The sequence below is a fragment of the Papaver somniferum genome, chromosome 1 (assembly GCF_003573695.1).
Source record: "Papaver somniferum cultivar HN1 chromosome 1, ASM357369v1, whole genome shotgun sequence".
In the NCBI taxonomy this organism is placed as follows: domain Eukaryota; kingdom Viridiplantae; phylum Streptophyta; class Magnoliopsida; order Ranunculales; family Papaveraceae; genus Papaver; species Papaver somniferum.
The window spans coordinates 63,343,937-63,370,147 of record NC_039358.1 but is presented as its reverse complement, the minus strand read 5'-3'; the positions used below and the strand labels follow the sequence as shown (position 1 = coordinate 63,370,147).

The 26,211-nt window shown below is 37.2% G+C and overlaps 3 protein-coding genes across 4 annotated transcripts; 2 read left to right on the top strand and 1 right to left on the bottom strand.

Annotated features, from left to right (window-relative positions):
* Window positions 1-5,448: 5,448 nt before the first annotated feature.
* On the top strand, window positions 5,449-11,001 carry LOC113289260 (coatomer subunit alpha-2-like). Of its 2 annotated transcripts, XR_003330941.1 has the most exons (5): window positions 5,449-5,722; window positions 6,327-6,573; window positions 6,917-7,411; window positions 7,539-10,592; window positions 10,833-11,001. XR_003330941.1 is itself a non-coding variant. In XM_026538472.1 (4 exons), the coding sequence occupies exons 2-4, from the start codon at window positions 6,366-6,368 to the stop codon at window positions 10,484-10,486; spliced, it is 3,651 nt and encodes a 1,216-aa protein (XP_026394257.1). In that variant the 5' UTR covers window positions 5,449-5,722; window positions 6,327-6,365; the 3' UTR covers window positions 10,487-10,758. The 2 variants fall into 2 exon arrangements, 1 of the variants encoding a protein (XP_026394257.1); XM_026538472.1 differs by lacking the exon at window positions 10,833-11,001 and having other exon boundaries at window positions 7,539-10,758.
* A 292-nt stretch (window positions 11,002-11,293) lies between these two features.
* Window positions 11,294-13,548, top strand: LOC113289271 (monothiol glutaredoxin-S6-like). The gene is made up of 4 exons (XM_026538485.1): window positions 11,294-11,836; window positions 12,901-12,974; window positions 13,090-13,188; window positions 13,322-13,548. The coding sequence occupies exons 1-4, from the start codon at window positions 11,661-11,663 to the stop codon at window positions 13,387-13,389; spliced, it is 417 nt and encodes a 138-aa protein (XP_026394270.1). The 5' UTR covers window positions 11,294-11,660; the 3' UTR covers window positions 13,390-13,548.
* A 348-nt stretch (window positions 13,549-13,896) lies between these two features.
* LOC113289249 (probable methyltransferase PMT27) lies at window positions 13,897-18,441 on the bottom strand. Its single transcript, XM_026538459.1, has 8 exons — window positions 16,499-18,441; window positions 16,250-16,399; window positions 15,635-15,905; window positions 15,435-15,545; window positions 15,167-15,341; window positions 14,777-15,049; window positions 14,492-14,686; window positions 13,897-14,405 (listed from the first exon to the last, which is right to left on the bottom strand). Exons 1-8 carry the CDS (start codon window positions 18,056-18,058, stop codon window positions 14,189-14,191), a joined length of 2,952 nt encoding a protein of 983 aa, XP_026394244.1. The 5' UTR covers window positions 18,059-18,441; the 3' UTR covers window positions 13,897-14,188.
* Between the last annotated feature and the right edge of the window lie 7,770 nt (window positions 18,442-26,211).

Below are 26,211 nucleotides of genomic sequence, written 5' to 3'. Positions count from 1 at the left end.
TTAAGTCCGCGAACTTGTTTGTGAGCTTAAGAGGTTATGATCTAAAGATGTGCTATGAACATGAAACTTAAATTACTAAGGAATGATTTATGCACACCGTGGCTATAAAGTTCATGAGCCGATTCAATCGAATGAAATCATCTTTGTTTCAATTGTATCTTGTGTAGTTACATAAGATCTCATATCAATTGAACAACTCTTTAACTAGTTCATTTGAGTCAATTGAACTAGTTATGGTGAAGAAGAACAAGGTTAATATGAAATACTCATATGGTTAACCTTTTGGGTTACTATGTTGAACCAACATACACGTACACGTTTGGGCATGGTTTTCACAAACCCATTAAACGTCTACCCAAGTGTGTGTGACAAGCTAAGTTTTCGATCTAACGATTGAGAAATATTAGCTTGAATCTAAATCAGGTTTTCATCTAACGGTGAATATAGATTGCTTTGTAACTAAGGAAAAACCCTGATTTCAAGACTATATAAAGGAGACATCTAGCATTGTGCAAAACTAATCCCCACACGTCTGTGTAATACTAGTGCGCTCGCTAGAGTTGATTCTCATTTAACCTTTGGTTTTCTTCTCTAAAACCAGGTTAACGACTTAAAGACTTCATTGGGATTGTGAAGCCAGACCGACACTACTTTTAGCGTAGTTGTGTGATCTGATCTTGCATCTTCTATCATACGAGTACAATCTTTGATTGGCTTGAGATCGTGAGAGTTCTCCAATAGGCAAGATAAATAAGTCACAAACATCTTCGTCTCACTGTTTGTGATTCCTCGACAAACCGCCTGTGCAGTCAGGAAGGATTGTAGAGAGGTGATTGATTAATTTAGGCTGTTCTTCAAGAATATAAGACCGGATTATCAATTGGTTCCTGTTCACCTTAATTTCATATCTTAAGACGGAACAAAACCTAGGGTTTATCTGTGGTAGACAGATTTATCTTTTGATAAAATTTTCTGTGTGAGACAGATTTGTTTATTATCAAGTCTGCGATTTTGGGTTGCAACAACTCTTGGTTGTGGGTGAGATCAGTTAAGGGAATCAAGTGCGTAGTATCCTACTGGGATCAGAGGCGTAGGAGTACAATTGTACCTTGGATTGGTGGGAGACTAATTGGGGTTCAACTATAGTCCAGTCCGAAGTTAGATTGGAGTAGACTAGTGCATGTAGCGGCTTAATACAGTGTGTATTCAATTTGGACTAGGTCCCGGGGTTTTTCTGCATTTGCGGTTTCCTCGTTAACAAAACTTCTGGTGTCTGTGTTATTTCTTTTCCGCATTATATTTTATATAATTGAAATAATACAGGTTGTGCATTCGTGATCATCAATTGGAAATCCAACCTTTTGTTTTTGATTGATATTGATTGATCCTTGGACATTGGTCTTTGGTACCGTCCGAGTTATTCCTTGTATTTGATAAAGACTCTCCATTGGTTTTAGCTTGAGTAAAAATCAAATCAAGAGAGAGATATTAACTCCTTGAGATACTTTTATCTAGATTGAGTCTGACTGTCTAGTTGATTCTCTAGCAAAATATTTTGGATTTAGTCCATACAAATTGCTAAGAGAAATATTGGATGGTGTTGTTAGACCCCCACTTTTCCAAACATATCAACTTTGTTTAGATGCAATCATATAGTCGAAACTAAATGCATTCATCAAGGAGTTTATAAAGATACAAGAAAAATCCTACAATATTCCACAACGCACTCCCCACAAAGATTTGGCAATAAACCACATGTTCAGTTAAGAACTCTCCCCCATAAAATGTCATTCCCCAAAAAACAACAAGAGCGACCTTACTTTTGCAGGAAAAGAAGGATTTCTTTGGACATTAACAAATCACATGAAACATGAATTTGTATCCAAAAATATCAATTGAATTAACCACAAAGAAAATGATTAATATAATTGGACATGCTCAACATAAGAAAACTTAAGGAGCAACACAGTACATTCACAAAGATGTGGATCATGGAAAGACCAATACTGCGGAATATTCAAAGATTCATTCTATTTTTCATCACTATTTGCACAATGACATATAATAGACTTAATCTTTGGTGTCAAAAGTTCATTCTATATTTCCTCAATATTTGCATAAAGACATATGATAGACTTAACTTTTGAGCATGTACGGGACAATCAAAGTTTACGGACGTAAACACACATATCCCATAACAATTTGCAATATATAAAACCAATAAAGATTAATACCGCAAATCATCTTCCAAATAACTTAGAATTTAAATAAATAAATCTAAAAACATTGCAAGAAGAAAATCATTGGCAATAGCTATGTGTAATCACAATAATTGCTATTCCAAACCCTATATAGCTATACGACTTTTGTCTCAAATAGGAGATAGAGTAGAAATAGACTTTCCGAGTGATAGATGAGTTTCAGTCTCCACATACCTTTTGTTGATGAAGTTCCACAAGCTCTCCTTAGTAGTTCTTCGTCTACAATTGATGAACGTCGTGAAGTCTAAAGCTCAACTACACAATTTATCCTAGTCCGAGACATAACTATAAGTAGACTAGAAATCGAGACTTATAGTTTTGATCACTAAACTTGACAAACAAGCTTAAGATAGCAACGCTTGCGAGTTCGACCGAGCAATGCTCTAACAATCTCCCCCTTTGTCATTTTTAATGACAAAACTATCAATACATATGGATTACAAAATAAATAAAACTTTGTAGCTTCTCATCGAAATCGAGACTTATAGTTTTGATCACTAAACTTGACAAACAAGCTTAAGATAGCAACGCTTGCGAGTTCGACCGAGCAGTGCTCTAACAATCTCCCCCTTTGTCATTTTTAATGACAAAACTATCAATACATATGGATTACAAAATAAATAAAACTTTATAGCTTCTCATCCAAATGCTTGATCTCCTTGGTTCTTCAACATTACTCGAAATCTTCGTCACTTCCAAGTACTCAAGTGATTCTGAACGTGTTCAACTCAGCATCATAGTTGTTGAAGATCCGTAGCCATAACAATGAGAAAGCATTTGCTCTCAATCATTGTTATATAGTGTCATAATATTATTACACATCATCAAAGTTCAATTGTATCACAACTTTGACAACAATACCATGGTGATATGTATTACTCCCCCTTAGTCAATACTTCATCTCACAATGAAAACCACCCCCCTTACATCACGATCCGTAAACCATATGTATTTGTAGCGTGAACTACACATTAATTCTCCCCCTTTTTGTCGATATAAATTGGCAAAGGTACGAAAACTATTGGGATCCTAATGAAATTTTTATAGAGATACTTCATGACCAAAAGAGAACATATCAACTTTGTTTAGATGCAATCATATAGTCGAAATTAAATGTATTCATCAAGGAGTTTATAAAGATACAAGAAAACTCCTACAATATTCCACATCCGCACTCCCCAAAAAGATTTGGCAATAAACCACATGTTCAATTAAGAACTCTCCCCCGTAAAATGTCATTCCCGAAAGAACAACAAGAGCGACCTTACTTTTGCAGGAAAAGAATGATTTCTTTGGACATTAACAAATCACATGAAACATGAATTTGTATCCAAAAATCTCAATTGAATTATCCACAAAGAAAATGATTAATACAATTGGACATGCTCAACATAAGAAAACTTACGGAGCAACACTATACATTCACAAAGATGTGGATCAGGGAAAGACCAATACTGCGGAATATTCAAAGATTCATTCTATTTTTCATCACTATCTGCACAATGACATATAATAGACTTAATCTTTGGTGTCAAAAGTTCATTATATCTTTCCTCAATATTTGCATAAAGACATATGATAGACTTAACTTTTGAGCATGTACGGGACAATCAAAGTTTACGGACGTAAACACACATATCCCATAACAATTTGCAATATATAAAACCAATAAAGATTAATACTGCAAAATCATCTTCCAAATAACTTAGAATTTAAATAAATAAATCTAAAAACATTGCAAAATGAAAATCGTCGGCAACAGCTATGTGTAATCACAATATTTGCTATTCCAAATCCTATACAGCTATACGACTTTTGTCTCAAATAAAAGATATAGTAGAAATAGACTTTCCGGGTGATAGATGAGTTTCAGTCTCCACATACCTTTTGTTGATGAAGTTCCACGAGCTCTCCTTAGTTGTTCTTCTTCTTCAATTGATGAACGTCGTGAAGTCTAAAACTCAACTACACAATCTATCCTAGTCGGAGACATAGCTATAAGTAGATTAGAAATCAAGACTTATAGTTTTGATCACTAAACTTGACAAACAAGCTTGAGATAGCAACGCTTGCGAGTTCGACCGAGCAGTGCTCTAACACTCTTACTAACAAACGAAGATCCTCAGTAGCAGAATTGACCAAAATCAAACCCTAACTTGACTCTTAATTAACTTCATATAGAAATCCTAACTCGTGTTTAACAAAGAGGAGTTTTTTTGAGTTTGAGTAATTGTTGTTGTTGTTTGAGATTTTGAAGAAGAAGATGAACCAATTTTTATGAACCCTAATTCACAGTGAAGAAAAGAGGAAGATTTGGAGAGAATTAGAAAGATGATCAACGGGAAGAGAAAGAGAATCAACGGGTTTGGTTGATAGGATTTTTAATCTCGACCGTTTTTATGGATAATCGTTAGCCGTACACATAGATAACAGAAAGTTATATGGTTTGGTTGGTAAATAAATCGAAGTATAATATTTATTTGGTAATTTCAGTGTTTAACTAACTTTGGTAACTGTCAACGACGGTCCTGTGACCCAAATTCTAATTAATATTTTTTTTGATCCAAGCGCAACTTTGGTGACTTTTTTTGTGATCCAAATTCAAAAATCCCAAACAAAAAAGACGAATTTTTTAGGGTTGATTTTGATTTTTATTACTAAATTTCTATACGCAAAATTTGTCCCGACAAGATCTTGACCACATCTTGGTGAAATCTTGGACGTCTAGACGAGTTTCTCGGTCAAATGTCGTCTTGCTGAGATTAAGAAAAACATCAAGACCGAGATCGACTACATTAGTCAATTCATGGACATATTTTGATTCACACTACAGATTTTGATTAAGTTATTGTGTGTTTTTCGGAATGAGTGATTGGGGAATACACGAATTAATTAAGAGATATTTTATTGTAGCTGCAGACATTGAAAAATCCTAAAAAATGATGCTAATTTGAACTGTTGACATTGAAAAACCATGTCAACAGGTACAGTAAAATATCCCCTAATTAATTCGCGTATCTCCCAGTTGATTGTTCAGTTTTTGGCCCAAGACTCATCGTGGTCCACGTGAAGATGGTGAAATACGCTTAACAAGATATATCGACCGTTAGATGATACTAAATCTGGATCTGGATCATCATGGCTGTAACATAGTTTTCAACCATCACAAAACACACTATCGTGCAGACGGTACGAGGGAGGGAGAGAGAGAGAGGCATATCTCATCAGCAAAAATTTGCCCTCCCTTAACGTTAATCACTTCTCTCTTTCTCTGTACTCTCTTAAAAACCACAATCAAACACTCTTTTTCAGACCAGATTCTGGATCTGCAGAAACTGATTATCATTCTTCTTAAAACCCTTTCACTTCACTATTTTCCCACCCAACCTATTCACTCTGATGTGATTATACAGACAATGATAGTATCCGCTTGATCTACTATTCTCCTTATCAGATCTAAGGTAAATTTCTTTCTCTCTCGCTAGATCTTCATTCGTACTGTAAACATATCGTTTTGTAAAATTATTTGTGAGTTAGGTCTGTTGTATGAATTCTTAAATCGGGTTTTTGTTAGAATTTTATTTGAATTGATCATAGTTGGGCAATATCCTCAAGTCTAAATGTGATCCAAGTATACTGGCAATACCAAGAAGAGAGGTGCCCGTTAGGTTATATTGTGGAGAGTACAGCATTGATGTCCGTAGGAGTTGAGTAGCCGAGATAACTGTGTTGATCAATTTGTTAATTCTTGGTTGAGTTATCAAGTCAATTTGTTATGAGCTGTATAATTTTATGTTCTACTGTGATAAAAAATTTCAATTGAGGGAACTACTGCGGTAGCATATAGTTTTGTGAATTCGAGTAGTCGGGCATTTATATATGTTATTATATCTGTAGCAGAGTCTATTGTGCATCTGTTTTTTTTTTCAGTTATCCATGCCCAATAAATTCATTCAAATTCGTTATGATTTTGGAAACTTCATATACCTACTTATGTTGGGGGCAGGAAGGGCTATTTGGTAGTGAGAGTTGAAATTAAACTATTACTCTATGTGTTTGATGCAGTTTTTTAGCAATTAGGATTTGAGACTTGATTGGAAAACGATGTTGACGAAATTTGAAACAAAGAGTAACCGGGTCAAGGGTTTGAGTTTTCATAGCAAGAGACCATGGATCCTTGCCAGTCTTCACAGCGGTGTTATCCAGCTTTGGGATTACAGGATGGGTACTCTTATTGATAGATTTGATGAACATGATGGACCTGTCAGAGGAGTTCATTTCCACAAGTCTCAGCCATTATTCGTCTCGGGAGGTATGGATTTCTGTGCTGGTTGTAGTGTTACTTAGTTTCTAAATATTAAAATAGACAGATTTGTTTTGAAAGTTTATAGGCTTTTTATATCCTTTATCAGATCCAATCAATAAAAGTAATGTCTGATATTCTGTTTTGATGGCTATTTAGTCTTCTTCTGTTTCCTGTTTATCCAACTTTTTCTGCTTATAGTCACATGGATGATGGATCAATGAAAACCACTTGAATCATCTAGTGATTGGTTATTGCATTTACATGTTTACAATGTTATGAGAATCTCATTTGTTTGACGAAGCCATCTTCAAGGCAGTTTTTGCTAATGGCAAAAGATGTTCTTTTGCAGGGGATGATTACAAGATCAAAGTATGGAATTACAAAATGCACCGGTGTTTATTCACCCTTCTTGGACATCTTGATTACATTCGTACAGTTCAATTTCACAATGAGAACCCATGGATCGTTAGTGCAAGTGATGACCAGACTATCAGAATATGGAATTGGCAGTCTCGGACTTGTGTTTCAGTGTTGACTGGGCATAACCACTATGTCATGTGTGCATCCTTCCATCCTAAAGAGGATCTCGTTGTTTCGGCTTCCTTGGATCAGACAGTTCGTGTTTGGGATATTGGTGCATTAAAGAAAAAGACAGTATCCCCTGCAGATGACATCTTAAGGTTAAGTCAGATGAACACTGATTTATTTGGTGGAGTTGATGCCATTGTCAAGTATGTCTTGGAAGGTCATGATCGGGGAGTCAATTGGGCTTCGTTTCATCCGAGCTTGCCTCTTATTGTTTCAGGGGCAGACGATCGTCAAGTGAAACTATGGAGAATGAATGGTATTTCTTCTGAATACCTCTTTCCTTGCTGTTATTATCTGTATCTGCAGTATGCTCATTTTTCTTGAATCTACAAATCTCTTGGAATGAAATGAACACTTACATCACCTAGCAATTTCCATTTCAGATACGAAGGCTTGGGAAGTGGATACATTAAGAGGACACATGAATAATGTGTCATGTGTTATGTTCCACGCTAGGCAGGACATTATTGTGTCCAATTCAGAAGACAAAAGCATCCGTGTGTGGGATGTTACGAAACGCACCGGGGTTCAGACATTCCGCAGAGAGCATGATCGGTTCTGGATACTGGCATTGCATCCCGAGATGAATCTTATGGCTGCTGGTCATGATAGTGGTATGATTGTCTTTAAGTTGGAAAGAGAGCGCCCTGCTTTTTCTGTGAGCGGCGATACTCTATTCTATGTCAAAGATCGTTTTTTGCGCTTGTATGAGTTCTCATCTCAGAAAGATGCACAAGTTATTCCCATTAGAAGGCCTGGTTCAAATGTATTAAATCAGGGGCCGAGAACTATGTCGTATAGTCCTACTGAAAACGCCATATTAATCTGCTCGGACGTGGATGGAGGTTCATATGAATTATATATAGTCCCCAAAGACAACTTGGGTAGAGGTGATACTGTTCAAGAGGCAAAAAGAGGACTCGGAGGATCAGCGATATTTGTGGCCCGAAACAGGTTTGCGGTTCTGGATAAGAGCAACAACCAAGTTTTGGTAAAAAACCTTAAAAATGAAATCGTGAAGAAGAGTGCTCTTCCTTTAGCCGCTGATGCGATATTTTATGCAGGAACTGGGAATTTATTGTGCAGATCAGAGGATAGAGTGGTTATTTTTGACCTCCAGCAGAGGTTAGTTCTTGGAGATCTTCAGACCCCTTTTGTTAAGTATGTAATATGGTCAAATGACTTGGAAACTGTTGCCTTGCTAAGCAAACATGCTATCATTATAGCAAGTAAGAAGCTTGTTCATCGGTGCACCCTTCATGAGACAATCCGTGTAAAGAGCGGTGCGTGGGATGACAACGGCGTTTTTATTTACACCACATTGAACCATATCAAGTATTGCCTTTCTAACGGTGATAGTGGAATCATCAGGACTCTTGACGTCCCAATTTATATGACAAAGGTTACTGGAAATATCATCCATTGCTTGGATCGAGATGGAAAAAGCCGTGCTATTGCTATTGATCCCACAGAGTATGTCTTCAAACTCGCCCTTCTCAAGAAGAGATACGACACGGTTATGAACATGATCAGAAATTCACAGCTCTGTGGACAGGCAATGATATCCTATCTACAGCAAAAAGGTTTCCCTGAAGTTGCACTTCATTTTGTGAAAGATGAAAAAACTCGCTTTAACCTGGCATTGGAAAGTGGTAATATCCAGGTAGCAGTTGCTTCAGCAAAGGAGATTGATGAGAAAGACCACTGGTATAAGTTGGGAGTAGAAGCTCTTCGCCAGGGTAATGCTGGCATCGTGGAATATGCATATCAAAGGACAAAGAACTTTGAAAGGCTATCTTTTCTGTATCTCATCACAGGTAATATTGATAAGCTATCTAAAATGCTTAAAATTGCCGAAGTCAAGAATGATGTGATGGGCCAATTCCATAATGCCCTCTACCTGGGTGATATTCGTGAGCGGGTAAAAATCTTGGAAAGTGCTGGCCAATTCCCCCTTGCTTACATTACAGCTTCTGTTCATGGGCTGCAAGATGTTGCTGAGCGGTTAGCAGCAGAATTGGGAGATAATGTTCCCTCCTTGCCTGAGGGAAAAATGTCCTCACTTCTGATGCCTCCCAATCCCATCATGTGTGGTGGAGATTGGCCCTTGTTGAGGGTTATGAAAGGCATTTTCGAGGGTGATAATATAGGCAGAGTAGAAGAGGAAGAGGAAGATGCAGTTGATGGTGATTGGGGTGCGGACTTGGATATTGTTGATCCTGATCATCATATGCAGAACGGGGATGTTGAAGCAGTGGATGAAGATGGGGTGACAAATGAAGGTAATGATGAGGAGGGAGGATGGGATCTTGAGGACCTTGAGCTCCCACCTGAGCTTGATACTCCAAAGGCTCCCGGCAATGCTCGCTCTGCTGCATTTGTTTGCCCGACCCCTGGTATGCCTGTGAGCCAGATCTGGGTCCAAAAGTCATCTCTTGCTGGTGAGCATGCTGCAGCTGGCAATTTTGATACTGCGATGCGCTTGCTGAACCGACAACTGGGTATAAAGAACTTTGCTCCTTTGAAATCCATGTTTATTGATCTGCACAGTGGAAGCCACACGTATGTCCGTGCTTTTGCTTCCTCTCCTGTTATTGCATTAGCTGTAGAAAGAGGGTGGAGCCAGTCTGCTAGTCCTAATGTTAGGGGGCCACCCGCCCTCGTGTTCAAATTTGCTGATTTAGAAGAACGGCTTCAAGCTGGTTACAAATTGACCACAAACGGGAAGTTTACGGATGCTCTAAAGCTCTTCCTTGGTATCCTGCACACCATCCCTTTGATTGTTGTGGAGTCGAGGAGGGAAGTTGATGAAGTCAAGGAGTTGATCATTATAACCAAGGAATACGTGTTGGGGTGTCAGATGGAGCTTAAGAGGAGGGAAACTAAAGATAATCCTATACGCCAGCAGGAGCTAGCTGCTTATTTCACTCACTGCAATCTTAAGACGCCTCATCTCAGACTTGCTTTGCTGAATGCAATGACTGTTTGCTACAAGGGAAAGAATTTCAACACCGCAGCCAACTTTGCCAGGCGGTTTTTGGAGACCAACCCAACAGTGGAGAATCAAGCAAAGACAGCCCGACAAGTTTTGCAAGCTGCTGAGAGGAATCCAAAGGATGAGACCCAGCTGAACTACGACTTTAGGAACCCATTTGTGGTTTGTGGGGCAACTTACGTTCCGATTTATCGTGGACAGAAAGATGTTGCATGCCCATATTGTTGTTCACGGTTTGTGCCTGCCCAGGATGGCCAGCTCTGTACTGTTTGTGATCTTTCAGTTGTTGGATCAGATGCATCTGGTCTGCTTTGTTCTCCTTCCCAAATTAGGTAGAGATGATCGCCCCTGGTCATGGTTCTTTCGGAAAAAATCCCTTTGACGTGGATGCAATCTCAACATTATTATCATTTTGGCTGTTTCGATTTGCCCAGCAAAACAGGTAGGAATATTAAACTTGAGTTTCACATTCGGTTTTGATGTCTTGATTGAATTTCTCTCTTCTTTTCTTTTGTATTTTTACTCTTTTCTTGTTTTATTTCTATGATTACGACTTTCACTTGTAATAAACAAGAACTTCAGAATTTTGACTTGGTTGTTTTTCTTTAGTCTTTTGGTTGGTCCAAGAATTGATGCTTATAGGTATGTCAGGATAACACCTACCTGTGTCCTCTCTATGCAGATGATGTAAAGATGGTGTGGAGTCTCTGTATCCGATGGTAATTACTAATTACTGCTTCTGTTAGTAAACATTTTTTCTATGGCCTGTTAAACTTCTACCCTCTGTTCTCATTCTATTGAAATTCAAATTCATTAAAGTATTTATATGTTCATCCCATATTTGAGTTGTGGTTGCAAGTAGTAAACATTGAGATTTTGGATAATTTCGATGATTAATAATAGCAGTAGAATAGGTTTTGTTATCCTCCAGCTTTTGTGTGGTATTATCCACCCTGAACATCTGAAACAGAACGGAATTTTGATGAGATTACTATGTAATCATTTTTGGCGTAACAGGCACTACTTTTCAGACTGGAACAATATTCTGGGATGAATACTTATATACAGTTCCACAAGGATCAATGTGCTGAATAGTTGTTGTAGCTTCGACAAAAAAATGACATAACAGTACATCTACACCTAGAATTTTTGCAAGATGATACACATGCCTTGGTTTCCTGGGAATGTGATTCCTGTGTTTCCTTGCCAAAAAATTTCATCAAGCCCTTGTCATTGTCAAAGTTCATGCGATGTGGATAGCCAGAAGTTCCACTTCCACCAATTCACAGTTGCACTCAAAAGGTTTTAAACGGCAGTCTGTAAGAAAAGCTTAACACCGTTAGGCTCTAACCAATCAGTAGAGTGGGTGTGAACGGCAAGTGGGTTAACAAAATTAAACCTTCATTCTCCAAAACTTAATCATTCAGTACTTTTCAGACAAATTCCACAGTACCCGGTAATCCGAAACCACACTGGCACTGCCTTCTCTTTTTCTCCGAGACAAAAGAAAATGGCGACGGCGAAGAGATTAGGTCGTGATCATGGTCCTTTTCTCCTTATTCTGATGCTGATATATTTATTTACTTCTGAAGTAAATCAAACCCTGGCTTTCAACTCTCCTTCTGCCTTTGTTCAGAACGTTATCTATTCTAACAGGATCGCCATCTTCTCCAAATCCTATTGCCCGTAAGTCTTTCACTCTCCCCGATCGGAAAATTGGGATTGTATTATCTAAATTATCGAATTAAATCTCATGTCATTTGTAATTTCGTTTAATTTTTAAGTGAAATTGAAATTTAGTTGGAGATTTTAGCTTAGCTCTATTTAGGTCTTATTAATACTTATTGTATGAATTTTTTCTGATTTCTGGGGTGAATTTGCGCCTGTACATTTGACTAGACGGTTGCTTGTATGTATTTAGAGTAGGAAGAAGCCTCAGTTTAGGTCAATTAGGTAGCGATGAAAATTGTGCATTATGCTAATTCTTGATATGGGATTAATCTCTTCTTCACATTTTGTAAGGAACCTAATGTGTGACGATTGATATAGGTATCTAGACTCTAGACTCTCTACATTTACAATTTTCATTTGTAAGTCACATCTGTTGGATGGCAATTAGCTGTAGTTATGAGCAATCTGATACATGCGTTGAAGGTAGAATTCCTAGTCCAATGATATTCTGATATAATAACGATCCGTTACTGACAGTTATTTGGAGTCTAAGAGACTGCATTAATGGGCGTGAACTTGTGGCACTTAGGGTAACATTTTGAATATTTTCCTTATTAATGCCTTAATAGATAGGTCTTTAACTTGAAAAGTGTACTTTACTGACATAGAATTTTGGACTGTAAGCTCAATGGTTAAAAATCTTATCAAGCTACAGTTCATATACTTACAAGCTTCAAGCACCTTACTTAACGTCTTAATATACTTTGTGTGTAGCGTGGAACTAGGATTAAGTTATTGACGCTCTAACTGTACTGAACTAGTGTTTTCCTTTGTCAAGAAGGTTCCGGTTTAACTTAGGGAAGACCTTATGGTAGAAACACCCTTACTTGATTATGGGGTGCTTCAAAAAAGTATTGCTGTGCAATTCCTATATAGTCTGTAATTCTTTGCCCAATTTTATAGTGGGTTTAGTATGTTGCAGGATATATAAAAGGTGTAAGATGGACTTCTTTTGCCTGAAAATCACTACTCATTTATTTGTCTAACCAGATACTTAATTGTTAAAATCTTTATGTTAGGTATTCAATACGTGCTAAGCACATGTTCAGCGAGTTACATGAAAAACCTTTCGTTGTGGAGCTTGATCTTCGAGGTAACTATTTGCCATGTTAGACTACTATGTTAAGCTAAATCTTGATACTATAAAAGAATCATCCCCAAGGTTACTATTTTCTGACGGCAGCACTAAATTTGGTGTCTGAAAACAGATGATGGAGCAGAAATCCAGAATGTTCTTCTCGATCTAGTGGGTAAGCGCACGGTACCACAAGTTTTTATCAACGGCAAGCATATTGGTGGTTCAGATGGTTAGTAGTAGTACACATAGTCCTTTGTGTTTTATCTCCGAGTACATTTCATAATCCAGTCCTATGGATTCTGCTTTTTCTTTTTTCTTTTTTACACGATATTTCTAATCTCAGTCTTATTGAAACTCTTCAGATACCAGAGCTGCACTTCATAATGGTGAACTGCAGAAACTTCTTGACGTAGAGATGATGAAATATTAGCATAACCATCTCAGGAAAGCTACAAGTTTTGTTGAATTTGTTTTGAAGGGCCAAATGTAATTTCGCAATATGGGACCAGACAAAATGTTCATTAACATTATTAAATCTATAACGATATTACTTTGATGAATGTTCATTTTACCCCTTTTGAATCTGTCAGTACTCAGCTTTGAGAAAGAGTTTTGGGGAGTTAATTTTATCTTTGTCTGAGTTCAGCATTTTACAGGACAAACCAAAGAAGTTTAAATAGTTTTTTTCTTCTTTTGGATCAGTTAGTTGGTTGTTCTAAAGTAGAAATATACTGTTGGCTTCTTATCGTAAGGTAGACTGGTTCAGGCTTTTTATTGAAGCAAGACATTTGGATATAGTTTGTCTTATGTAGAGATGCACGTAACTATCTGTTCTGCACTTTTCAGAAGTTCATAGGTACACATTCAAGGAGACCTAAAGGATTGTTCATCTTTGGAGTGGAACATGGTTTCTTCTATCAGATAACTACAGCTTCCATTGTAGAGAACACTGGTATTCAGTAAACTTTCTTTCGTAAAATACAACACCTTCTCATTTGTTTATACAGTTCCCAAAGTTGTACATACAGTCTGATATATGTCTCAGATGTGATCTCACTGTATTTGAGCAATTAAACTATCTTTACTGAATACCTCATGATCTGATGCTGCAAAAATACTTTGGAATTTCAGCCCTTACCCTAGGTAACCCAAAAATAACAACCCTAGGTAACCCAAAAATAACAAAGGAACTGTGGGAAGCTCTAATAAATAGAAAATTACAATCTTAATCAGGACGAAGCTGAATTTGTGTTGGGCCGCCAATCGGTTTTTTGTGCACTGAGTATTTCTTCTTGATCTTTAGAAAATGTTAAATGGATCTCCCAATGCAAAGATTTCAACATATTTTCAATTTCCCCCAGTACACTTGATTCATCACGGACAATAAATTTACCACCTGGTCTGACTATTCGATCTACCTCTGCAATCACAGGTACAAGTTTGCATCTGCAATGTCCAAACATGACTTTTGTTATAAACTATGTTAAGTTGAACTGACAATTAGCAATAACAATGTTGAAATGAAAACTCACCTTTTCTTCAACCTCGAAAACAGGTGATCAGCATGGAGGAGATCGTAGGTTCTGGGATATGTGCTGAAGGATTCACACCAATCATGGTACATGCCAAACAGACCACGCTCATAGATAATTGGAAGAGTATCTGGTGAGTCAACGTTCACTACGTTCATAACCCACACTTTGATGTCCTTCAGAGCTGCAGCAAACCTGTATAAAAGTATCATCTCATCAGAATCTTAGTGGATTATTCATTCTTATCTAGACTGGTACTGAAATTTATACTAGGCTTTGCTTTACCCTCCATAAACAGCTCTCATATCCATAACGTTTCTCACGTTTGACCAACTGATGCCCAATCCGGTCATATATGATTTGGTTACGACTCTCTTCCAGTGCTCATAATCTGTTGCGAAGTCCTCAGGAGCTGGTTTCCCGTAAATTCCCTTCTGAGAGCTGTTTAACCAATATGGAGGCTTGTGAACTCTAGCAGGCCATTCCTCAGGCCACTTAGCACCTCTCTCGACTTCTTCAGTCGGTACTCGGTGTATGCATGCTTGCAGAGGTACATACCTGAAAATGGATAGCAGATTTAGATGGGTAGTTTGAAGGAGATAGCTTAAACCAGTTCTCCCTTTTGTGAAATGGTTTTTCTTTGAGATGATCGGTATGTTTAAAATCAGAACTTACCAAGCTGCGTTTGCATCATCATCGCCTTTACACATGGGAGGATCATTATGTTTTCTTTGCTCATAGCATTCATTTGAGGTGGGTTTGCGGTAAATGGCAGCACCAACAGAATTCAGTCTGTCCTTCTTGATGGTGAAGAGCTCCCAGCACATGGATATAGTAAGTTTAGACATTGCTGGAAAATGAGATGATGAAATTTTTTATCTCAGCCATCTAAAGTTTATCACATAGATTATTACTAAGGAGGAAATGGATGTTTTATCTTTACCCTTCCAGATCTCAACATCTTCAGGCAACTTCTGGTAAACAGGAGTAGCTGACCAGACAAAGTAACCGCCAGGGCGTAGAACACGGTTAAGTTCCAACAGAAGACGGCCACCTGCAACAAAATTCAAATTCTTTAGTAAGAATTGATGATATGGATGCAAAACACCATGTATATTGAAAAAGAAAAGAACAAAGAAAGACCTTCTGCGTGCCATGGTACCCTACAGCGAGCACAATGTACAAGATCAAAGACTCTGCTTGGGAACGGAAGTCGTTGAGAACCCATAACAGCCGATATTGCAGGAATTCCTCTTTCAAGAGCAAACTGAACTTGAGCTTCATGTTCATCTTTAGGTGCAAATGACATTGCAAGTACATCCCTCTCGAACAGGTAACCTCCAAAACTGGCAACTCCACAACCAACATCCAGTATCACCCTAGTTCTTTTTCCCCACGCAATATTTGGTAGTGACTGCAGCCAAAGTCAAAACAAGAGTAAGTTTTTGCATTCAGATCCAAGTTACATCCTCCCCATTTATATGTTGCTATTCACTTTTCTTAGCAAGAATTTGATTCTTCAATGCAGGTTTTTAGTTCTTGTGCACATGTTGACTTGTAGAGTTTTGAGTTGTGATGTACATGACCCACTTTAAAATAAGGAATCTTGGCCATGTTATTACTACTGAAAGAGTTTATAGTGTTATGGGGTGTGCCATACAGAAAAATTCTGGGTGCCGAAAACTCATTGTAACCGACAAAAGTCTAGTACATTTTGGTCAAAGAGATAGGTATAGATAGAGCTGTCAATGATGTTACCTTTTGGATGAAATCAATGTAGTGTAATGCACCATGTATGAACTGGGTTCCACCACCTGGAAATGTGAGGAATTCACCAGTCACCTTCACCCAATTCTGGTGGCCCTTAACCTCAGCCAATTTAGTGTGAGGAACATTGTGATACCATATCTGCAGTTGCATTTCAACCCATACACAAGCAAATAAATTAGATATCAAACAATTACTAGGATTGCAAATTAACGGCTGAGTTATCTTTGGTTATATTACCTTGTCTCTGCTTGTAGGCCACTCCATGGTTTTCTTATAGCCTTTAGGAATTGGAACCAAACAAGTTGGTGCATCTTCAGGGCAATGTCTCTCTCGGTGCTCAAAGTGTCCAGTGTAGTGAAGCATCTTGATAGCTTTTTCATTGTCTAGGCAAGGGATGTAATCTGCACCGCTCGTCACGTTACACAACTCCCAAGTATACCCGTATATACTCCCATCATCTTTATTACTGGTGGATCCATCTTTCCTCCTCTCCTTTTGATTCTCTGACTGATCTGCCTGTGTTGACCAAGCCCGGTTTGATTCCTTCGACTCTTTAGGTATCCCAGCATGAGCTCCAGTTGGGAATGAGTCACCCGAGTTGGACTCAGCTGGTTTATCTTCAGTGCTTTGAGTTGTCTCCTCCTGGTTGGACTCAGTACTAGTTTCACTCTCACTGTTCTGTTGCTGTTCTTGATTTTCACTCTCTGTTGTTTGTTGAGATTGTTCTTCTTCATTGGTTTGAGTCTGCTGAGTTTCTTCATTCGATGAAGTGGTAGTATCTGAATTTTGTTGTTGTTGATTATCTTCTTCTGTTGATGATTGAGTTTGTGATTGGGTTTCATCATTTGTAACTTCTTGGATCTCTGGCTGTGAATTCTGTTGATTGTCATCACTGCCAGTAGTACTACCCTCTTCTTGAGTTTGCTGATTGTTATCTTCTTCAGATGATTGAGTTTGATTGTCATCCCCACCACCTGATGATGAATCACTCTGCTGTGTCTGTTGAGAATTATCCATATCTGAATCTTGTTGTAGAGCCTGATTTGAATTATCCTTAGATTCTAATTCTGGATCTTGCTGTTGAGTACTCTGTTCTGTGTTTTCTTTGGTAGTAACTACTTCTGGATCTTGTTGGATCTGTTCTTCATGAGATTGTTGCACCTCTTGATTGTTTTGATCTTCATCTTTTGATTCAGTATCTGTATTTGTTTCTGTAGAAATTTCTTGATTCTCATTACCATTCCCATTATTATCATTATCCCCTGCTGAATTACTCTCTTGATTCTCCTCCTGCTTCTGCTGCTGTTGTTCTTCTTCAGCTGATTCCTTCGATGAAGAATTATCTTCATTAACATCTGAACTAGATCCATCTTTATTATTCTCTTGTTCATTATTATCTTCATTACTAGATTTAGAATCCTCGTCTTGATTAGACAACTTTAATTCATCATGAGTCTTATCCATAAATGAATCATCATCAGATTTATTACTAGTAATATCCTCTTGATTGCTATTACTATTATCTTCTTTCACAGCATCATCAGGTAGATCCCCAGGAGTATCATCAAAAGAAGGCACTTTACGATCTTTTCTTGAATTCACAACATGATGATTATCAGAATGTGAGAAAGAATTTGTGGAAGTATGAACAGATTGAGGAGGAACAACAGATGAAGAAGTTAACATCCATAAACCAAGACCACATAAACCTATAAAAACAACCATTGTAATTGTAGACATGTAAGAAGATGAGGATGATGAGTTCCTCTTACTCGAGCGCAGCTTCCCCGTAGCCATTTTTTCTATTCTGAAACTAGACAATGAATAAAAAATAATCAGGTAAACAAAGAAAAATCAGTGTTATTCATCCATTAAAGTCTGTCTGTATGAGAAAGGAAAAAGGAAAAATGAAACTAGTTTTGTGTGAGAGGGAAGGTGAGAAATGGTTTTGGTTAGTAATGACTGAGATCCCACAGAGTCGGGGGAGTCTTTGAACCGACAAAGTTCATATGGTTAAAATGAGGGAGTGAAAAGATTTTCGTCCCATGGATTAAGGGGGGTTGGATGAAGAACCGGGCAAACTGTCGAATTTTAGTTGCAACGTTCTTAATTACTAACTGTATCGATGAGCTGTGCCTCTGCTGTGTGGATCTTTAATCAAGTGATATCTTTAGAGTTGGATTCTTAGATTTGATTCTATGGTGTAGTGTAAAACACTCGTTCCTTTTTAAAAAAAATGTACATAGTCCAACACAATGGTCTCCTTAGACATGTGCATAGCCAAGGTATTTTATCTCATTTGTTTGTGTTCGTGCAAATTGAACATGGAGTCAACCAGTGTGATTCCCCTTTCTATAGGAACTTATCTGATTGGAAAATGACAGTGTAGATCTAAATCTGCATTGTAGTTGCAGGAAATCCTACAACACACTCCTTATAATAATTTGTAGATCCAAACATAAAAATGATGATAAGAATGCTAAAATTATAAAGAGACACAAGGTTTACGTGGTTCGATCAATTTGATCTACATCCACGGGGTTAGGTTTTACTATGATTATTTGTAATTACATCTTGATTACATGGAGACTCCATTAATGAGTATTTGGAGCTCTAGGTTCTTGAAGGAGGAAGAAAAAGGAGATAATAATAATACAACCAATTCTACTTTCTCTCTCTACACAATGTATCCTCCTCTAAAGTGTGTCTCTCTTTCTGATTATCTCTCCCCTTTCGCTCTCTTGCCTTTCTCTTTATATAGGTGTTTACATAACGGATGACAGCTAATGTACAACTAACATTTCCCCTAATTTCGGATCTGGCTTGCGGTATTTTCGCAAGCTTACAAATGTAACATTCGCAACATTCCTAATTTTCGCAAGATCATCACACTTTTCTCATGTTTAAGTTGATGCCATCTGTTATGTCGTTTCTGAAATCATCCTGCGATGTTTTCGCGATGTGTTGTTAATAATTTCGCAAGCATATTCTTCTGTGCGAGATTCTGATCCTGCATCTTGCCTCTTTTTTCTTCAATATTGCTTGAAAAGCGATTTTTAAGAAAAATCCACCTTGTTGTAGTTGTTGGAGGAACGAGCGAAAGAATATCGGACTTGAAAAGTATGTACTTGCCTCTATTCTTTTGTGAAGTTCTGGAACGTTGCGAAGTAAATAAGAAGTATCATCTCTTGAAGTATGCGAAGTATGAAGTATTCTTGAAGAAGTATAAGAAGCATGAAGTATCCTTGATAAAGTATAAGAAATATTCAATTCTCGAAATATAAGAAGTATCCGTCCTTGAATGAGAATAATAAGTATTGCCTCTATTCATGCGAAATTATTACTCCATTTTTGGTGATTCTTACCGAGAAGATAAAGAACATAAAATGTTTTCTTGGTAATCCATAGTTGCCTCTGTTCTTTATCTATGAGGGTAGAATCCTTGAGAAAATGTTGAATGTGCGAATTGTTTCTTCATTCTTATCTTTCCTCCGTCTCATGTTTTGGGCTCATGCGATAGTATAATATCTTCAAGTTGCTTATAATTGTGTGAAATAATTGAGTGAAATAATTATATCGTTCGGAATAATCACATTCTGCAAAATTCTGACACATTTGACGAAATTTTGAATCATTATGCGAAATTCTGAATCATTATGCGAAATTCTGAATAATCCTGCGAAATTATGAACAACTCCGCGAAATTCTGAATAACTCCGCGAAATTCTGAACAACTCTGCGAAATTCTGAATAACTCTGTGAAATTCTGAACAATTCTATGAAATTCTGAATAATTCTGCCAAATTCTGAATAATTCTGCAAAATTCTGAATTACTCTGCGAAACTCTGAATAATTCAGAATAATTTTGCTAAATTCTGCGATATTGTTCCGAAATTCTGCAATATTATTCCGTACAGTTTTGTAAAGTACTTATGTGAATATAATGCTTATGTGATGATTATGTTATGAAATGTATATGCAATGTTTATGCCATGAAATGCTTATGCAATGCTTTTATGATGCGAGTATGATGCTTGTTTGATGAGAATGCTTATCTATTGCAATGTATGGTTAAGGTTTTTGTTACTTAGCTCATTTTGTCGTCTAAAATTGATGTAGCTTTAAATTGCTTCCATTCTTCATTTCTCTGCCTTTTTCTTTAGTGTATGCATTCTTCTTCGTGTAGTTATTGTTCCTCACAAGTTCTTACTTTTGTTTCATCTTTCCTCTTTCCTGCACTATTAGTATCTCATAATAGTATGATCATAGTATCAAGTCTGCGGCATTTTCAGTGCCTCAGTTTCATTTTCATATACATATTCGCAAGCTTATTTGCTTACATATAATCATTTTCGCAAGCTTATTTGCTTACTCATCTTCTTATGTGGTCTTATTTTGCCTTCCTAGTTAAAGGTCTTATTTTGCCACCTCTTGTCATTGCGACAAAATCGCAGGACGTCTTTGCACTTTCATGCAAAAACCCATTGATCTTGCCTTAACTTTTTCTTTTGTGTTATTGCCTCTTCAGGATTGTTGCGACAATATGACAGGCATAAATATTATTGCGAAAATAAAGCCCCATGACATTGCCGTCTTGCGACGAAATCGCAGGACGTCTCCACACTTTCATGCAAAAACCCATTGATCTCGTCTTATCTTTTTCTTTTGTATTATTGCCTCTTCAGGATTGTTGCACAAATATGACAAGCCTTAATACCGTTGCGAGTAAAAAGCCTCATGACATTTGCGTCTTAAGACACTTATCAGCTCCCTAACGGAGGGTGCCGCCCTTATATTCCCCCTGGTTGCCCCATCAAGGAGGCGTACTTCTATCATACAAGGTTAGCTCCTCCCATCCAGTCTTAACAACAACCAGTTGTTTTCGCAGCCTCTTATCCCTTTTACCTATAAGGCTTATGGTTACGAGACTGCACCCTAAGTGGGGTTTTTTTCGGGCCGAGTGCAGTATAAGCCAAGACTTGTCAAGAATGGCAAGGACGCTTCAAACGCCCCTGGCACTCTTGACTCAACCGTGTACCTCGGCGCCTTGATCAGATTTTGTACTCCTTGGGAGAGTTCTTATTACCTTAGTCGCCCAACCTAAGTCATATGCTTAAGCTGAGAATCCAAGGTGCCTCTCCCGGATGGGCTTTATTGACCCCAAATCTCCATGACTCAGGTTCCGGGGGTGGTGTAACCTTTCCCTGAGCCATGCAACAGGTACCCCCTTATATGACGTACTTTAGGTCTTACATTTTCCTCTTGCGAAATTTTATTCGCGAACTAGGGTGTACGCCATAAAGGTTTGCCCCTATCTGCGAAATTTTATTCGCGTTTCTGCGAAATTTTCGCATCTCTTTGTTTATGCAAAATGTTCGCTTTTCTTTATTCTCTCATTCATCTTTTCATTTCTGTCATCTCTTTTATTCATTCTTTCATTCTCATAATATCATATCATTTGAATCAAAATAAATATTCAAGAAAAATTCTAATACATGGTAACTCTGGAATCTTTGTAGTTGTGAAATCTTTTGTAATTCTGCGATTCTATCGCGTTTTATAAATCAAATCAAAAATCTTTTTATTCTCTGCAAAAGAAATATTCTAGAGAAATATATAAATTGAAATTTCTCAGTTTTCAATAATTTTGAAATCTCGAAATCTCTGTAATTTTGAAGTCTTTGTAATCTTGAAATCTTAGTAATCTTTATAATCTTTGAAATCTTGTAATCTTTGTAATCGTGTGATTGAATCGCTTTTTGTAAATCAAATCAAATTTTTTTTTTATTCGTTCTTAGTATAAAGTAAAATGTTCAAGGAAGTGGTACTTATATTTCATGTGAGTCGCTGTAAAAGAAGTGAATAAATGCCTTGAAATGTATGAATTTCGCGCAGCAAAAAGAAGTGTGAGAAGTGAGACTTGAACCCTTGACCTGCTTCTTGGATTTTCTCGCACCATACCAACTGTGCTAAGCCTCTCTTGCAAAATAATCAAATTCCAATTGTGTAAGAGCCAATTCTGTATAAATTTCGCATAATAAAAATGAGAAGCAAGAGTTGACCCCGCGACATGTTGCTTGCATTCATGCCTCCTGACCAACTGTGCTAACCCTCTCTTGCGAAATAATCAAATACTGTGCGAAGTAATCAAATATCAACTCTGCGAAATGAATATTTGTGAAGCAAAAATTATTTGGTCGCAGGGAGAATCGAACCCATGTCTTCTAGTTTGTATACTCCTTCTCTGACCATCTGCGCTACTTGTTGCTTGCGAAAGAAACACACAATGCTGTACTTTATTCTATTTCTTCGCCTTTAGGTTTTCAAAAATGTGCGAAAAATTAAGCTCGAAATCGAGTCTTACAACTCACTCTAGCGAAGCTTGACCAACTGTGCTACCTCTTGTTTGCGAACTAATGAAACAATATTGCGAAATTATTCATTTCTTCGCTATCTGTAAAAAGAAGAAAACTATGCTTGCATGGAAGTTCAAACTTGCGACCACGAACGTACATATTGTTCTCTTGACCAACTGTTCAAGAATCTCTTTGCGAAATAAACGCACAATGTTTTTCTCTTATTCTTTTATTCTCCCATGCAAATGAGAAGAAAATGAAAAATATGTGTCTCTGCGAAATTCGAACCCGTGACCTATCGCTTACTCGCTCCAGCTCAAACCATCTGTGCGAATTTCTGTTTGTGATAGAAATTGCAGCATCTGCCTCTTATATATTCTTCGTCCTTCCTTAATTTCTTTCATATTTGCCTTCTTCTCCTGAACATGAAAATCTTCCACTGAAACTTCCATTTTCTCCTTAAATTTCACCACAACAACTAATTTTTTCTCTCACTCTTTTCATGTCTTTGAATTGTTCATGATGTTTACTCCCTGAAAGTGTGATTTCTTCCATAAAATTTCCATTTTTGAACCTAAATTTTGTAGATCTAGAAAAATATGAACAATAGCTAATCTTCATGAAAATTTCTTGAATCAACAAGTTACAGGAAGGATAAATCCTTTACTCGTCCCTATTTCTAGCGCCAAAAATGTAGTTGCAGGAAATCCTACAACAGACCCCTTGTAATAATTTGTAGATCTAAACATAAAAATGATGATAAGAATGCTAAAATTGTAAAGAGACACAAGGTTTACGTGGTTCGATCAATTTGATCTACATCCACGGGGTTAGGTTTTACCAATGATTATTTGTAATTACATCTTGATTACATGGAGACTCCATTAATGAGTATTTGGAGCTCTAGGTTCTTGAAGGAGGAAGAAGAAGGAGATAATAATAATACAACCAATTCTACTTTCTCTCTCTACAGAATGTATCCTCCCCTAAAGTGTGTCTCTCTTTCTGATTATCTCTCCCCTTTCTCTCTCTTTCCTTTCTCTTTATATAGGTGTTTACATAATGGATGACAGCTAATGTACAGCTAACATTTCCCCTAATTTCGGATCTGGCTTGCGGTATTTTCACAAGCTTACAAATGTAACATTCGCAACATTCCTAATTTTCGCAAGATCATCACACTTTTCTCATGTTTAAGTTGATGTCATCTGTTATGTCGTTTCTTAAATCATCCTGTGATATTTTCGCGATGTGTTGTTAATAATTTCGCAAGCATATTCTTCTGTGCGAGATTCTGATCCTACATGCATCTGGAAACCGAGGTTTATGTGGTGAAAATTTGGTGCACTTTGTGAATGAGGTTTTATACGAGATCTCAAACAACCCACTTCAATATGGTAGTTTTCGGATGGGTGTCACTGAGATGATTTTATTATTCGATCTTTTGTTTTGGTGGAAATATTCTCTTATTTAATCATCAGTATCCAGTTGCGTGCATGATTGGGATCAAAGATCAAGATCCATTCTAGAAACCTGTATTTCAACTTCCAAGTCAACATTTTGCCTTAAAAGACGGGAGCTAATTGGCTGCTTGATTTAGCCCATCTCAGGAGCCCAGAAAAACACAGGAGAATAATTTCTGTACCACCTATAGGCAGTCCCATGATCCATTGCTAGTTGTGAGGAAGAGTTTGAAAATTTATTTTAGCCGCATTGAAGCTTTAATTTGGGCTCTGCGAATCGGGCGAAATCTGAATCGATCCGAGGTGAAACGATTCGTAAAATTCTTCATCAAATCTCCTACATGTCCATCAGATAAGACTTATTCAATCTAAATTCATGAACTTATTCAACTATTAATCTCTGAATTTTAATCCTCTACAAATCTTTGTTGAGAATGCACTTACAATACAATCAAGTTGTGTTGAGGTGAACAATATCTTGCTCAGCACAGGTGACAAAAACCGACTTTTCCGCAATCATGGATATAACTTTCATATCCAAATCCATATTTCCAAAGAACTCTTTTACTTCCAACATCATGGATATTGCCTTCTCCATAGTCATGGAATTTTCTGGGAGATCATTCCTTTTCACACTCAAAGAATCATTGGATTTCTATGGTACCCACTTCTGAGTGGGTTTAGGAACAATCAGAACCTTCTTCCTATTACTCTCTTCTAGATTTCTCGGAAGAGAATTAGATTGACTATTCTTTTGCAAGTTAGTCTTTCTCCAATTGGGAGCATCGGATCATGTCTTCGTCTTTACAAAGTTATCCTTTTGATAATCATTACAATTGTGAAAGACTTCGTATGACATTTATAGGCAAAACTAGGTTTATCACAACACTGATTCCTTTACCTAAAGGTTGGACATTCACAACCCTTAATGCCAAGGGTATTAGCCTTAACATATGATCTAGGTTTAATCACTTCTTTTGACACCCAAACAAGAATATCATGAAGTTTTTCATTCCTTATACGAAAACGACACCTCCTTTTCAAGTGACCTTTGTTTCCGCAATAATGACAAATATAAGGAACGTTCTTACCCGGATTCATGTGTGCTGGTTTTAAAGGTTGATATACTTAGCTCTTTCGATCCTTAACTGTCGGTGAAGGTATTTCACTTTTGCCATCAGTAGAAACCTTTTTTTTTCAGAAGAACCACTAGCTTTGACAAATTTTACCTCTTTGCTAATACTTGGAGCATTTATTCCCATATAACCCAATCCTCGTGTATCACGATGATTTTTACTTGTTCCTAGCATTATAGTTATTTTGCTTGAACTAGTATTGAACTTTTTGTTAGAGCACTGCTCGGTCGAACTCGCAAGCGTTGCTATCTCAAGCTTGTTTGTCAAATTTAGTTGATCAAAACTATAGTCTTGATTTCTAGTCTACTTATAGCTATGTCTCAGATTAGGATGGAATGTGCAGTTGAGATTTAGACTTCACGTCGTTCATCGATTGAAGACGCAGATCTACTAAGGAGAGCTTGGAGAAACTTCATCAACAAAAGGTATGTGGAGACTAAAACTTATCTATCACTCAGAAGTCTATTATATTTTATCTCCTGATGAGACTAAGTCGCATAGCTATATAGACTTTTATATTATACACATTTGATATTTCGAGCTGAGTTTATCTCGCTTATCTATTTCTCGAAGTATGTGTTGGAAGCTTGTTGCTTTAGCTACGTTCATCATATTCTTGACGAGTTTAGTTGGAAACAATTTATTTGTTGGAAACTTAATATTAAGTCAAAAGATGATCATGTGGAAATTGCCTTGAAACATCTTACATGATTTGTGTGAGACAATCAATTGATGTCGACTTGGAAAGTTTCGTATTGTGTGGAAATTACTTGAAGCTAATAGTTTGTGCGAGACATCTATTGTCGTCTTCTAAGGATGTTTCAATGATTGAAATGGGAGTTTAGAACAAAAACCTTTGTCTGGATACATCATAGTATCTATACCTAGTATGCAAACTGTTTTGATATGATTCAGGTCCGGGAACCTTGTTTGCATACTTAGTATAATGGTTTTAACTGTTAAAGTCCGAGAACCTTGTTTGCATACTATTATG

Bases quoted from the DNA above. Each gene is read 5' to 3' on its own strand.
- LOC113289271 (XM_026538485.1), top strand. From the start codon at position 11,661: ATGGCGACGGCGAAGAGATTAGGTCGTGATCATGGTCCTTTTCTCCTT. The intron at 11,837-12,900 runs GTAAGTCTTTCA...TCTTTATGTTAG, and splicing joins TTCTCCAAATCCTATTGCCC to GTATTCAATACGTGCTAAGC. The intron at 13,189-13,321 runs GTTAGTAGTAGT...GAAACTCTTCAG, and splicing joins GCATATTGGTGGTTCAGATG to ATACCAGAGCTGCACTTCAT.
- LOC113289249 (XM_026538459.1), bottom strand. From the start codon at position 18,058: ATGGCTACGGGGAAGCTGCGCTCGAGTAAGAGGAACTCATCATCCTCA. The intron at 15,050-15,166 runs GTAAGTTCTGAT...ATCCATTTTCAG, and splicing joins GATGATGCAAACGCAGCTTG to GTATGTACCTCTGCAAGCAT. The intron at 14,687-14,776 runs GTAAAGCAAAGC...ACTTTTATACAG, and splicing joins ATGAGAGCTGTTTATGGAGG to GTTTGCTGCAGCTCTGAAGG.
- LOC113289260 (XM_026538472.1), top strand. From the start codon at position 6,366: ATGTTGACGAAATTTGAAACAAAGAGTAACCGGGTCAAGGGTTTGAGT. The intron at 6,574-6,916 runs GTATGGATTTCT...GTTCTTTTGCAG, and splicing joins GCCATTATTCGTCTCGGGAG to GGGATGATTACAAGATCAAA. The intron at 7,412-7,538 runs GTATTTCTTCTG...TTTCCATTTCAG, and splicing joins GAAACTATGGAGAATGAATG to ATACGAAGGCTTGGGAAGTG.